Below are 15,262 nucleotides of genomic sequence, written 5' to 3'. Positions count from 1 at the left end.
TTATGCAATTTAAAAGAATATTATCAATATTACTAGAGGGAGATACAAGCTTTGAGCATATGTGGTTAGAAAAGAAAAAGAAAAACCACCGAGAAAATGAAAAAAGAATAAAAGAGCAACTATTGTATCCTATGCAAATATATGTAAAGAAACTAACTTCGAGAAGAGATTTTATAGCATATCTCATATATTTGGTTCCCTATGTTGTTTAGCTAGACATTCATTAGAATTTTCTTATATTATTATCTATCTTATTAGTGAAGGAAGTACGTTTTATTGATTCTTGGAAGCTCCAACAAAATTTGTGATGTACTAATTAATATTAGTGGAAGTTTTGATTGAACATTGAACTTTTTCTTCATATTAAAATTTGTTTTATGTTAAAAGTTGTAGTGTTTGCTAATTTTGTATGTTTTGTACCTCTTATTATTTTACATATTAGAGAATAATTAATATGAGTTTTGCTTTCATTTGTTATTTTTGTTATCTTTCTAACACAAATATTATAATAAAAAATAAATTGATCGGTTAAAATTAAATGAATTCAAATATTACTAGATTAATAAGATTTTAAAACATTTACAGCTAGAGTTTATTAGTTACATTACACAAATTATTTATCAATAGTATTTTTTACAGGTGCTCTTAAGTTTTATTTATCAATATGTTCCTTGTACTTGTGTGATTTTAGGTTGTTTAAAATTGGCAAGAGTTGTTTGTGGTTGTGTTGTGTACGTACCACATAGTTGTTTACCTATATTGTTTTTACTGAACTTGTGATTAGAGTAAAATAATTACATTGCTTATATGGAGTAAAATATCCACTTGCTATTTTGATTTTGATATTTAGATCATATGGTTATCCGTGTGTGAGACACATAGCCATATTATTGCAGAGGATAGAAGGTTCCTCCTCCACTAGTGGTGGTTCACCTCAAACTTCCAATCACATATATTATTCCTTTAATATATCTATATCAATCTATCTTTCATATATCTATCTATATATAAAAATTGAAATATGTTGACATAAAATAATAATAATAAAAAAAATAAAATTTTAACAAGTTTTTAATTATATGTTGTTCAATTGTTAGGATAACCCGTCAATTACTTATTTAAGTAAGATAATAGATTGACAACAAGCTTTAATACATATTATTTTGATATATAATTAACATTTTCTTTTAAAAATTAGATAACATACTACCATAAATCAAATTGGTTAATTTAGAAAAATTCAATTATCAAACCCAACGCAAAAAATGAATTTAAGTTCATTTTTTATTAACATACATTTTTTTCCAATATTTTTTTCTAAAATAATATAAATACTTTATATTATTTTATACATAGGTGTAATTAAGTTTTAATTACTGCATAAATTTGTAAAACAATTTGTTTCATCTACTGTTCTAAAAGATTTTAATTTTCGTAAAAATACTCTTTTGTTTTATTTTTGTTGTCAAGATGATCTCAGAAAAAAAAAATGAATTGACGAAAACACATGTTGACCGACAAATTAAAAATGAGAAGATAAAAGTAATTGCCATATCATCTCATTGACCAACAAATCAAATAATAAAGTACTTAAAAAAAAAAAAACTACTTTTAACATTCAATGGAATAAATTCTTTTAATATGAACTTAATTTACAATATTTAACTTTATAAATTACTTTCATTAGATCTTCTATATAGATAGGTGTATTGATCACAGTTTTTCCATATACCTTGTGAGGAGTGAAGAAGATATGGCACACTCTCAAGTTCAAAAGATGGAAACTGAGGTTCATATCAAAGCTTCTGCTGATAAGTTCTATGATGTTTTCTGCAACAAGCCATACCATATTGCCAACATTTCACCTCAGAACATACAGTCTGTTCAAATTCATAATGGAAATTGGGGCACCGAGGGATCCATCCTCACCCGGAATTACATGATTGGTATGGAAACTTCCTATTCTAAACTTTATTAGTTGAGATGTTTATTTTCGGTTAAAAAAATTTCATATCGATTAGAGATAACGTCAAATTTATAAATTTTCAGTAATTATATTATCCGGATTTTTTTTAACGATAAATGTTAAAGTTCTACGTCAACTAGAAATAAGGTAATTTCTTAATTGAGGTTATCCAGAATATATATATATATATATATATATATATATATATATATATATATATATAATTGAAGTACAAATATCATTTTATAAATCGGTTTTGTGGTTTAAAACTCGCTTTTAATATGGTGTTCTTTAAACAAAATTAAGATCACCTATTTCTAGTCTCATGCACGAGATGAATATATTTACAACAAAATCACTTTATAACTCCTAATTTAATTCCACAAAATGAAATTGTAAGGGAATGTTTGCAGCCACGTCAATTTCCAATAATCAATTTTCTGAAGTCGAATTAGGTTTAAACTTTGATTCTTGACGTGATACTGGATCCGTGAGTTAATTTTAAACTTTATTTTTTAACATTTTTATATATTATATAGTATTTGGTGTACATGACTATTTTTTGTTTACGAAAAGCTAATTTTAGTTGGGATAACACAGATGGAAAGACTTATGTGGAGAAGGAGATGGTTGAAGGCATAGATAAGGAAAACAAGAAATTGAGCTTCAAAGTTATAGAGGGTGACCTTATGGGACATTACAAGACCTTCAAATCTAATTTGCAAGTTATTCCAAAGGAAAAGGGTAGTGTGGTGCACTGGACAATGGAGTTTGAGAAACACCAAAACAACATTCCTGATCCTCACACCACGTTGCAACTGGCAACTGAAGTCACCAAAGACATTGATTCCTACCTTACTCAGGATCACAAATAAATCATTAGTTTTTACATAAATAAACCTTATATATGGTATGCTGCTGCAGTCTAAGAAATAATAATTGATGTAATTATGGGGCCTAATAGTTAATTACCCCTTATTGCATCAATCTTATGTACTAAGTGCCTATAATAAAAGTGCACCAGTAACTATAGTAGGAGTAAACTGGGCCCGTTTGTGTTATGTTTCATGATTTGTGTTAGCATTACTAAAAATTCTTATGAGAATTTTTTTTTTTAAATTTGTTAAAAAAATTTGCAAGAAAAAAAATTTTTCTGTCATTTTTTTTAAAAATTTTAATTAATATGTAATTCCTTCGTGTGTAATCATTTCTTACAAAATTATAAAATTTACAAGTATTTCTTACAAAATTTATTATGAAAAATATTTTATACAAAATATTTTGCAAGAAAATTAGTAACAATTTCTTACAAATTTTTTTCACAACAAAATTTATAAGTATTTCTTACGAAAAAAAAATTAAAACAAAATTAATAAAAAATATGAGTTACTTTAGGAATGAGGTCTGGCTTTTAATTGTCAACTTTGGGACAGAAAGTTTGATTTGAAATCTCCTTTACTATATTTTGTGGAATTTTGAATGGTAATGCTATAATCTTGAGAATATGATAAAGAAAGAGTAACCGGTGGTGCAAGCATATTTTTTATGAAGATCAAGTATGATTTTAAGTAGTGTTCAAAGTTGAACGCCATCTAAAGAAGAAGAATTATAAAGTTATTATCTTTAAGATTTTTAATTAAATGTGGTATTAATATCTTTTATAAGTTTGATTGAGTGAAATTCTAAATGGTATAATTATATAATTTTGAGAATATGGCAAAGGAAGCGGAAGAGGTGGGTGCAAGTTTTTTTTATGAAGATGAAGAGTGTAGGTTTATGAGAATATAAATGTAAATTTAAGTCGAACATTGTGCATAGAGAAGATAAAATTGAATAAATTTATTATTTTAAGATTTAGGATAGAAAATTATGTGAATTTTATGTGAGTTTGGACAGATATCTTAGTGTTACCGTATCCCAAACCTTCATATGATACAAATAATTTTTAAAAAAAGAGTAAAAGAAGAGGGACACTATAAATAATAAAAAAAGATGAACATACGGTGATTTATTAGTATCCTAAAGTTAAAATATATGGTGCTCAGATATGATACTTCTTTCAGATATAGATATGACATGTATCTGATAAGTTTGATATGTTAATTTTAAAAATAATAGAAGACGACATATGATATATGATATTGAAATATGTACATCTTTTTTAAAACATGTGAAATATGATGATTCTTGTTTAAATCCAAATTAAAATCAAATGTATTAAACATTTTCAACATAAAATTTATAAATTATTGTCATAATAAAAACATTAATTATTTATATATTAGATACTCTATTGATAAGTATCAGTAAAGTATCTTAAAGTATCGGATACAGATACGTTTAGATACGGATACGTGACACAAATTGAAGTATCGATGCATTATAACTTCTTACTAAAAATATCTTGGATTTTCCTCTGTTTTAATCAACATTAAAAATATATTGATGTTAATATTTAAAAATCTTTTTAATATGTTTTGAAACATAAAAATTCGTGTTCACCCACATACTCTAAAGTGCAATAGAGATACAGCACCTAAGAATTGGATACAAAATCTGAATTCTTTAAAATGATAGGTGAATACCTTATGGTCCCTGGTGTCACACCTAATAAATATAGGAAGGACCAATTTGTGCTAAAGGCTATATTCCAAGAATTTTACATCAGGATTACTCCTTTTATGCCTTGTGAACCCCACACACTATTATTGCCACCATCTTTTATCATAAACCCAATATGCAAAGTAAAAGATCCCTACCAATTTTGATTTTCTAGCAGCTTTTCCAATACTATTCTTCTTCTACTTTTCCTTTTAAAATATCCAGATAACAAAAAAAAAAAATTCTGTAAAGAATTTGAACTCATATACCTTGTTAATTCCCCTCGCGACTGGTCAATAAAATTGATGCTATAGAAGCATATTACACGGTCATTAATGATGGCAACAACCCTCCTTTTGACTTTGTACCATAAAATGACAAAATATTAGGCCTGTAAAGGGGTTTTATTGAAAAGATATAATACTAAAGAAAGGTTAACCAGATGGCACATTGATACCACTCTCAATCCAAAATTTTATGGTAATGACTTTATGAGTTTTTACTTTTATATAATATTCTATTTTTTCATTTTTAATCGATGTGGAACTTATACTGACACTAGAGTTCTTAAAACAAAATGACACAAATTCCCATTCTAAAAACATATAACTGCACTCAACGCACATTTTACATAGCAAGCACCAACAAAATATGGCACACTCTCAACTTCAAAAGGAGGAAACTGAGGTTCTTATCAAGGCTTCTGCTGACAAGGTTTATGATGTTTTCTGCAACAAAACATACCTTGTTGCCAACATTTTTCCTGAAATAGTGCAATCTGTTGAAATTCAACAAGGTCAATGGGGGACTGACAAATCCATCATCATCTGGACTTATTTTCATGGTATGTATTCAAACTTCATCTTCAAAAAGAAAGATTCTCATCAAAACAATTTGTCTCTGCATAAAATGATCAGAAATAGTCTGAAACCAGCAAAATCTTATATTATAAGCATATAACATGGTGTGTTGAATAGAGGAGAAAGAACCAAATCTGTCTGCTACAGATTCTGCTAGGTACAACGTTAAAATTCATTACCTTATTCACCACCACTCTAGAACTCACACACGCAAGTACTCAATTATCCAGAAGGTGTATTTTATACACAATTAATCCTTTACTTAAAGTAGGTTACAACAACCTTTAAGTTTTATGAGAAAAAAGAAAACCTTTACTATAACTCTATAAAAACGAGTTATTACATACAAACATTTATCTTATCTCAAATAAAGTCTGCTAACCAAATATGTAGGACGAAAGGAATGAATGAATGAGTTGTTAGATTTTCAGAGGGAGTTTTACTAGCGAGATACAACACCAATGAAACTTGAGCCCAACCACATGAGACATTGACACCACTTTCAATCCAAAATCTTAAGGCAATGGATTTATAAGTCTTTATTTTTATATACTACTCTACTTTCTCATTTCTAACCAATATAGATAGATTCACACTTGAATTCCTAATATGAATCGGGTACGTATCACCTAATCCACCTTTAATGAAACAAACAAGGACCTTTGAATTCCATGATTGTAATCTCTCTTTTTTTTTTTTCAACTCTTTTTATGAGTGTATTATGAGTGCAGAAAGAGTGAAATGTGATTTGTTACTCAAATTACAAAATAAATTATCAGGTTTTGAGAATCGAAAGGCATAGCACAGTCCTATATTAATCTTTAATCCAATAATTTAATTCATGATAAAAAAAATACAAAAACATACACGGTATATGAGTTTGTCATAGAAAATTATGTGAATAATGAGATTAATTGCAAATATGTGATAAAGACAAAATAAAACTCAAATATCACCACGTAAAGTTATCTTCTTTACAAATGGAAACAATAATCCATTTTATAACAGTTTTCAATTTTTGGTCACAATCCAAATTTTAATAATTCTATTTTTCCTTTTATTAAAATAGAATATTACTTTAAAATATCTACATAATAATATTTTATAATAATTATGCTCTTAGTCATAAATTTATTATTAAGAGACTACTTTATAATTTTAATTAATTAGATAATGATCTTAATACATTTAAATAATATATATCTAACCCAAAATTTTTAATAATTTGTTCACACTTAAAAATCTAATCTGATTATTTACATGTTTACTATTATTTCTGAATAAAAAATGGCTGAATTGAGTTCCATTGGAGCTGCTTGTAGAGTTTTCCTACATTTTGTATTGGGGTTTGAAATATTTTAGTTCATTATTTTGACTGTTTTCAAATTTTTCAAAAAATTTAAATATAGGAAAATAAGAATTTCTTAATGATTTTAGACATTCATATTTAAGTTTAAAGATGTCAAAATGGGTTATAACATGTGATTTAATCAGATTCACCACGGGTTCGAATTAGATTGGGTTGAAAAAAAATCAATTTTTTTAAAAGCGGGTTGAATTGAACCTGGTTCACTTAACTCAAGATTAAATGGGTTTGAGTTGGGTTGAAGGTGGATTAACCCACTTATTCCACCAACATTTTTTTACAATCTTTCTATTTCTATTTATATAGGTTCACATCATATATTTAAATGTTAGAATGTTTAATTAATTTATTTGTCAAGTTATATTGATACTTTAATTTTTAACTTTTATCTTTATAATAATATTTTGAGAATTAGATGAACACTTTGATTCAATTATCATATAAAAGCAATCAAGTCAATTCACTCTTATTATAATGCAATAAAATATAAAATAAATTGTAAAAAAAAAATATTCGTAAATGAATTAACCCACCAATCATGATGGATCAAGTTAGGTTATAAAATTTCTAACTCACTATAAAAGAGTCAGACTAACATCCCTACTTAAGTTTATTCTAAAAAAAATTCGAGTATTTTTCTAACACTTCAAAGAGAATCATATTCTTCTATTGTCATATTCTCTTGCTTGAAAATAAACTCTATTTCTTTTACTCAATTTGAAAAATATTTTTCCAAATGATTATTCTTCCTATATTTAACAATCTCTCGGTAATATCTCACTAATATTCGGTGTCTCCTGTTAACATGAACACATCTTTCTTTTGGTTTTCAGAATAATTCATAATTTAAAATATTTTGTTCATTTCGTTAATTTCCAATTCAACTTTTTGTATGCAATAACCTCCGAATAAAAATTGTGGGGTTTTGTTTATCCGGAGAATATAACATCGAGTTAGGGCTTTTTCTGCTATACAATACAATCCCACATTGCCTCCGTGACTTATACTTCTAAAAATCCTACGTGTCATCATCTCTTATTCTCCTCATATGATATTCAGGAGGAAAATTCTATATTTCCCAACCGAATCTTAACAATTCACTCAATCATCAAATGAAAATATTAAAAAATATTACTCAAACAATACTGATAATAATAAAAATATAAAATAATATAATAATAATTATTAGAACAATAATAATGTCATGTCAAAGAATATTAATCAATTTGATAATTCTTATAGCAATAATAAATAATAGACAAAAGGTAAAGAGTAGAAATAGTCTGGGTTGAAGCACACATAGTTGTATTTTTAGAGAGAAAATGTCTCTACTGCATAGATCTGAACAAAATCACATGTGTCTCTCCTAAAATACAACAACCTGTCAGATCGATCGAGTGCAGCGAAGGATCTCCGAACCTTATGAACATCAATATTTTAAAGATAATATAAAAAAGAAAAGAAGAATACTATGGAAAAAACTCTAGTGTTAGTTGTTTTTTGTTGTTGTATTTTTCCTATCCACCTAGATGATATTTATAAGTAAAAAAAAAAGATAAAAAAGTAAATTGTAATAAAAATTTAGTCATTAGTCATAAAAAAACATTAACCCATAAATTAAAAATTTATAAACACATAAATAATAATAAATTTTTTATTTTAATTATTTATTTTTTAAATTATATTAAAATATTTCTAACGAATACACCGTGTCATCGTATTGTAAACATATAGCTCAAAACTTTTGTCTTTGCACTGCTTCTTTTCTGAAACCTGTATGTCTTTTCAATTCTGTAAAATCTTGTCTTGTCTGCATTTTTCCTCTAAACCACTTTCTTCATTCTTTTTCTCAACTTCACTAATTTTTTCAATCATCTTTTGCTTGCTACAGCTAACATCCTCGTAAACCTTTAATTTCCCTTTAATCAACCAAACAACTAAGGTTTTGAACGGTTTAAGCCTCTCAATTGATATTATTATATACATTAATAAATTTTCTATCTTTTTAATCATTCTTCCATTATAAAAGAAATGGTTTCACTATCAATTATGTTATGTTTGTGGTTTAAACATCTTCATTTTTTTATTTATTTTTGGTTTTGAACAAAACAGAGGGTAAAACTAGTGTGGCCAAGGAGATTGTTGAAGACATTGACAAGGAAAACCATAAGATGAGCTTTAAGGTTATAGAAGGAGATGTGATGGAACATTACAAGAGCTTAAAGTTTATAATGCAAGCTACTCCAAAGGAAAAGGGAAGTGTTGTGAATTGGGTTGCGGAATATGAGAAACAAAAAGACACCATTCATGACCCTCGTACCTTGTTGCAAATTATAGTTGAAGAGACCAAAAAGATTGATGAATACCTTACCAAGAACCCTAACTAAATCAATGTGTCTCCTATGTCTTATGTTGGGAAATAAAAATTGATGCTTTATGGATCATAATTGCCCTTTCTTATGCATCAATTATATATGTTAAAAACTTGATAAATTTCTTCAACCACACCTAAGTGGGTACTTAATTATGTTATGTTGTTGTATTATTTGTGCGGTGTGTTCTTGTAATAACCTATGTGGTATTTAAGTAATTGCATATCACTTATCAAATTATGTTCAATTTAAAGTCCTCTTTATGACTATATATCAAGCTTCAATTGTGATTTCCAAATGAATATTGAGAAGAAGGAGGATTTGGATAATTTGACGATCTAATTCGACATAAACAAATGGTTTAATCATATGGAAGGTCCCCGTTTTCGTTATAAAGTCTCAATTGGGTCCTCAACTTCAAAGTTATCTCAATTAGATTCTATTTTTTGAAAATTTGTTCCAATTTGGTCATTTTCGTTAGGGCATCATTGACGGTGTTAACTGTGTGACACGTGTTAGCTCATAGTTTTTTATTTTTTATTTTTTTTTTACTTTTTTTTTACTTAAAAACAGCTGACACGTGTCAAATTAAGGTTTTTCCACGTGTCAGCTTGTGATTTTTTTAATTTTTTTTTAATTTTTTTAATTTTTAAATAAATAAAAATAAAAAAACTGTCACATGTCTATTATTTATGTGAAAAATCTCGATTTGGTCCCTGTATTTGTTATTTTGTCTCAATTTAGTCCTAATATATTTTTAAACTGAAGTAATTTCATCCATACCAAATTGAGATTAAATTTAACTTTTATATTAATATTATAATGATATTTTTATTATAATAGATATTTTTTAAATTCAAATGTAAGTTGTTTAGAAATTATTAAAACAAATTTTTTAAATAAAGTTCAACGCAAAATTTTAATTTAAATAAAATTAATTTGGTTAAAAATATCTATTATAATAAAAATATCATTATAATATTGATATAAAAGTTAAATTTTGTCTCAATTTGGAAGAGATAAAATTACTTCAGTTTAAAAAGATATTAGGACTAAATTGAGACAAAAAACAAATACAGAGACCAAATTGAGATTTTTTACATAAATAATTGACATATATTTTGACATGTGGCAGTTTTTTTTAAGTTTAAAAATTAAAAAAAAATCACAAGCTAACACTTGGCAAAACCCTAATTTGACACGTGTCATCTATTTTTTCAAGAAAAAAAAGTAAAAAAAAATTAAAAAAAACACAAGCTGACATGTGTCACACAGTTAACGCCGTCAATGATGTCCTAACGGAAAGGACCAAATTGGAACAAATTTTCAAAAAATAAGACCCAAATGAGATAACTTTGAAGTTGAGGACTCAATTGAGATTTTGTAATGAAAACGGGGACCTTCCGTGTAATTAAACCTAAACAAATTGGATTAGGGATTTTTGGTGAGTAGGTTAAACTTAACTCAATTTAATCTAAATTAAACTTCTATAGGTTGGCGACAGGTTTTGTATAAACTTGATATACATTTCAATTAGACTATATTTATTAAATAATAATAATAATAATAATAATAATATAATTATTTTTTATAAATTACTTCATTATTCTATTAACTAAATATGTATTTTTAAAATAGTAATCTACTAAATTAACTCTTCATATTAGATCTCATAGCCAATTTTTAAAATTTACTCAAAAAAATTTAATGAAAAAAGTACCATTGAATTTACATACACAAATTTAGAGACAAATTTGCTAACCAATTGAGATACAAATTTAGAGTTTTTTTTTTCGCTAAACTTTGGCAGCAAATGTTAATGACTAATTTAAATACAAATTTATTATAATAGTCAATATAAAAATTATTTTAGTTACTAATAATTTTTAGTTTATATATTGGTATATAAATTGGTGACTAATTATTTTCGTCAATAAAATTAGTTACTAATAAAATATTCTATTGTAATGGAAGATGACCTTATGGAACATTCCAAACAAACACTCTTGATCCTCATTATAACGTTTTAGAAAACCAAATTATGATTATTGTCTAGCACACTTTTGTTTATTGATATGAAATAAAAGTATTAATTTCTACAACTTTGATGGTCTGTTTGTAATAATAGAAAAATCAGTAAACCAACATAACAATACTTGACTTAATACACTAACACTCTCTCCCTTGTATTTGCATTCTGAATCTTCTCAAAGTGCATAACATCAACACATTGATGAAGCATAAACAAAGCCTTATTGTCTTTTTTCTTGGTTGTTGCTTTATGTGAGGTTCCTGATTCAGCAAAACACCCACTTTCTACAATGTCACTCATTTCTTGATATCGAAACAACACTTTCATTTGTGTGCTCCAATGATCCCAATTCTTCCTTGTAAGAATGGGTAGAGGGAAGATGACCATCACTCTAGTCATTGTTAAGGTTTCTTGATTCAAGAACTATCACCTTTCATAATATTCTTGTTCTTTCTCAAATTTCGTTCACCCCTTCTTTTGACACAACAATTATCTCAATCACCTTTGTTGCAAGAAGTCACTTTCAGTTTCAATCACTTCCTTCCATGCATTAAGAAGCCAGAATGCATGCACTCATTTAGCAGAATACACCTCGAGATGTGATTTATGAAACACACTAACCGGTCGCAGTGTTGGAAAAAACTCTAACACACTAAAAGAATATGCAATGTAGCTTACTGTGGTGTTTTTTATTGATGGACAATGACATTTTATATAGCCAATTACAAACCAAATATTAGCAAACCAAACTAAATCTTAATCTAATCTTATCTTATCTAATATGCTATATTATCAAACTAAATCTTAGATACTCCAAATATCTAAAATAACAACTAACTTAAATTTAATTCACCAAATATAAAATACCCTATCACTTTGCAATAAAAATAACTATGTAATCTAAAGATTATTTAACAAAATTAAAGATTATCCAACAAAACTACCCATAAGCTTTAAATTTTTTCTTCTCTCATCCCGAACAATCTTCTATCTCCATAGCCGACTTGCTTTTCTCTTTGACCGACTTGATCTTCTCTTTGTCTGACTTGATCTTTTCTTTAACCGACTTGATCTTCTCTTTCACCAACTTCATCTTAACCTTGGCTGACTTACCCTTTGTTAGGTTCTTTACTGTTTTTATGGCCGACTTCTTCACACCAAACTCATCATCCATTTCAAGTTGCCACTTCTCATCTTGTACCTCTGGTAAACTCTCAGATCCTTCTCGGGACGCAAATGCTCTTCTTGTTCAAGATCCAACCTATCCACAATCCACACTGAGCTATTTGAGCTACCTAGGTTCCCTACTAAGCTTTATGAGATGTTCACATGCCCCTCCAAACGATTTGGGTACTCCACTTGTTCCACCGTCTTTATCAATCAATTCAGACTTCCCACCAATCTAATTGAGTTGGCCTCATGCTCCATCGAGCTCTCCAAGTCCCTTTTCAAGTTGTCTGAGATCTCTACACTCTTTTCCAAGCTTTTCAAGCTATCTGCACGTCTTGAACACCTTTTCATGCTACTGGACTGATTTATGACACTCAACCTTATTGTCGGCTTCTCCACTTATTTGTGCTCATCCCCTGAGCTATATCCCATCATCAACAACATTGCTTCTTCTTCAACATCTTTGACAAGATTGATTGTCTCTTCTCTTTCAAATCGTATTGCTTTAACTTTCTTACCGATCTCTTTCTCCACCACACCATTCTAAACGGATCTAGTAGCAAAAGGCTACACTCAAGAGGAAGGGATCGACTATAGAGAGATTTTTGCTCTAGTAGCCCATCTTGAAACCATTAGAATTGTTGTTGCACTGGCAGCCACAAGGAGATGGACTATTTATCAACTTGATATTAAGTCAGTCTTTCTACATGGAGCAACCAATGAAGATTTCTGCACAAAACAACCACTAGGCTACGTTTTTCAAAGGCGTGAACACTAGGTATACAAATTAAAGAAGGCCCTATACTGCCTTAAACAAGCTCCTGGGGCTTGGTACAACAAGTTGGAGTCTTATCTTGCAGCTAATAAATTTCTCAAGTGTCCACAACACACGCTATTTGTAAAGAAGGAGTGAGGTAAAATCTTAATTGTGTGTTTATGTAGATGATTTGATATACACAAATAGCCATGAGTCTTTATTTCAAGAGTTTAAAACTATGATGATGAATGAGTTTGCCATGACTGACTTAGGCAAAATGAGGTATTTTTTGGGCATCGAGGTTTTCCAAAGCTGTGAAGGAATTTTTATTGGACAGAAAAAATATATCAAAGATGTACTGGGAAATTTTAACATGTTGGACTGTAATTTGGTGAAAAACCCCATTGTTCCAGGGACTAGGTTGTTAAAAACAGATGAAGGAGCAGAAGTTAACAAAACGATATTCAAGCAACTTGTAGGTAGCCTCGTGTATTTGAATGTTACAAGACCATATATTGCACATTATGTTAGCTTGATAAGTCGCTTTATGGAACACCCTAAAGATAGTCATTTCTTGGCAGCAAAGCATATCTTGAGATATTTACAAGGAACTCGAAATCTAAGAATTTTCTACAAAGTTGGTGGAGGAAATGAAGAATTAATTTCTTATATTGATAGTGATTATGCAGAGGATCTTGAAGATAGGAAGAGCACTTATGGTTATGTTTTCATGTTGGAAGGAGATGTGATTTCTTGGGCATCAAAGAAACAGTTTGTGGTCAGTTTATCGACAACTAAAGCAAAGTTCATAGCAGCTACTTTGTGTGCTTGCCAATGTGTTTGGCTTAGAAGAATTCTAGAACATCTGGAACACTGCCAGGAAGGAGCTACTTACTGTTGTGCGATAATGCCTCTACCATTAAGTTATCCAAAAATTCAGTTTTGCATGGAAAAAGTAAACATATTGACGTGAGATTTCATTTCTTGAGAGATTTATGCAACAATGGTGTTATAATGTTAGATTACTGCAGCACAAAAGAACAACTCGCAAATATAATGACAAAATCACTTAAAATTGATAGTTTTTAGCATTTGTGAAATGTACTCGACATGCGTGAAGAACCAAAGATAAACTCTTGCAGGGAGCATACAATTTAAGGGAGGAAATGTTGACTAGGCTTTCTAATTCAGCGGTTATTATTTACTATTTTAAATAAATTGTAATTGTTTTCTGTTATGCATATTTACGTACATTTAGGGATTTCTATTTCAATGCCATTACAATTCCTATTTTTTTCGTTGTAAGAACTAAATTTATAAACTTGTCTCCTTTTCATCGTGAAATAAGACAGACACATAGATGTAGTGCCCTCTGTTTTCCAAATTATTTCTGTGAGTTAAGAGTAACTGGCAGCTGAAGTCACCAACTAAATTGATTCTTACCTTGTGAGAATTACAGATACGTCATTAGTTTCATACATAAATAAAGCTCATATATGTTATGTTGTTGCTGTATAAGAAATATCAATTGATGTAAATTATGGGGCCTAACAATTAATTACCCCTCAATTGCATCATTATAATAAAGCGCATAAGTGAAGTAATAACTCCATTAATACAATATTCATTCTGATTACAATGACAAAGCACATTATATTTTTTTTTTTGGGGAATTTGATACCGATCGAACACCAAAATTTTGTTATATAAAACTAGATTTTGTTTTTCTAAAAGAGTTTGCATATATTCTTTTTAAAAGGGTACTTTAAATGTTCTATTATTAATATATTTTTTACCAATAAAAAAATATTAATAATAAAGTGCATCAGTAATTAGTAGGAGTGAACTGAGCACGTTTGTGTTATATGTTATTTGTGTTAATAGTAAGAAATTTTACCTTAACAAAAATTCATTATTTTAATACCGGGAACTAAATTAATAAAAAAAATTATAGAATATAAAGCCAACCAAATATTTATTTAAATATTAAAAATAGAAGTAACTAAAAATATATGTTACCCTAACTTAAATCTTTTTTCTTTTTTTTATTAACAAAAAATAAATTTAAATTAAAAAGAACATTTAAGAAATATTCTAACCCTTATAAAAAAATAAACCAGTACACATTGATACACTTG

General features: G+C 28.3%; 2 protein-coding genes and 1 pseudogene across 2 annotated transcripts; all 3 read left to right on the top strand.

Annotated features, from left to right (window-relative positions):
• The first annotated feature begins 1,686 nt into the window (after positions 1-1,686).
• LOC114165126 (MLP-like protein 34) lies at positions 1,687-3,034 on the top strand. Its single transcript, XM_028049795.2, has 2 exons — positions 1,687-1,946; positions 2,567-3,034. Exons 1-2 carry the CDS (start codon positions 1,754-1,756, stop codon positions 2,839-2,841), a joined length of 468 nt encoding a protein of 155 aa, XP_027905596.1. The 5' UTR covers positions 1,687-1,753; the 3' UTR covers positions 2,842-3,034.
• A 2,099-nt stretch (positions 3,035-5,133) lies between these two features.
• LOC114165121 (MLP-like protein 43) lies at positions 5,134-9,402 on the top strand. Its single transcript, XM_028049792.2, has 2 exons — positions 5,134-5,411; positions 8,906-9,402. The coding sequence occupies exons 1-2, from the start codon at positions 5,219-5,221 to the stop codon at positions 9,178-9,180; spliced, it is 468 nt and encodes a 155-aa protein (XP_027905593.2). The 5' UTR covers positions 5,134-5,218; the 3' UTR covers positions 9,181-9,402.
• Positions 9,403-13,401: 3,999 nt separating this feature from the next.
• LOC146888587 (secreted RxLR effector protein 161 pseudogene) lies at positions 13,402-14,097 on the top strand (annotated as a pseudogene).
• Positions 14,098-15,262: the final 1,165 nt, after the last annotated feature.

The sequence above is a fragment of the Vigna unguiculata genome, chromosome 1 (genome assembly GCF_037176805.1).
Source record: "Vigna unguiculata cultivar grain cowpea cultivar isolate G323 ecotype 2 chromosome 1, ASM3717680v1, whole genome shotgun sequence".
In the NCBI taxonomy this organism is placed as follows: domain Eukaryota; kingdom Viridiplantae; phylum Streptophyta; class Magnoliopsida; order Fabales; family Fabaceae; genus Vigna; species Vigna unguiculata.
This window is presented reverse-complemented; position numbering and strand designations above follow the sequence as displayed.

Bases quoted from the DNA above. Each gene is read 5' to 3' on its own strand.
- LOC114165121 (XM_028049792.2), top strand. From the start codon at position 5,219: ATGGCACACTCTCAACTTCAAAAGGAGGAAACTGAGGTTCTTATCAAG. The intron at 5,412-8,905 runs GTATGTATTCAA...TGAACAAAACAG, and splicing joins CATCTGGACTTATTTTCATG to AGGGTAAAACTAGTGTGGCC.
- LOC114165126 (XM_028049795.2), top strand. From the start codon at position 1,754: ATGGCACACTCTCAAGTTCAAAAGATGGAAACTGAGGTTCATATCAAA. The intron at 1,947-2,566 runs GTATGGAAACTT...GGGATAACACAG, and splicing joins CACCCGGAATTACATGATTG to ATGGAAAGACTTATGTGGAG.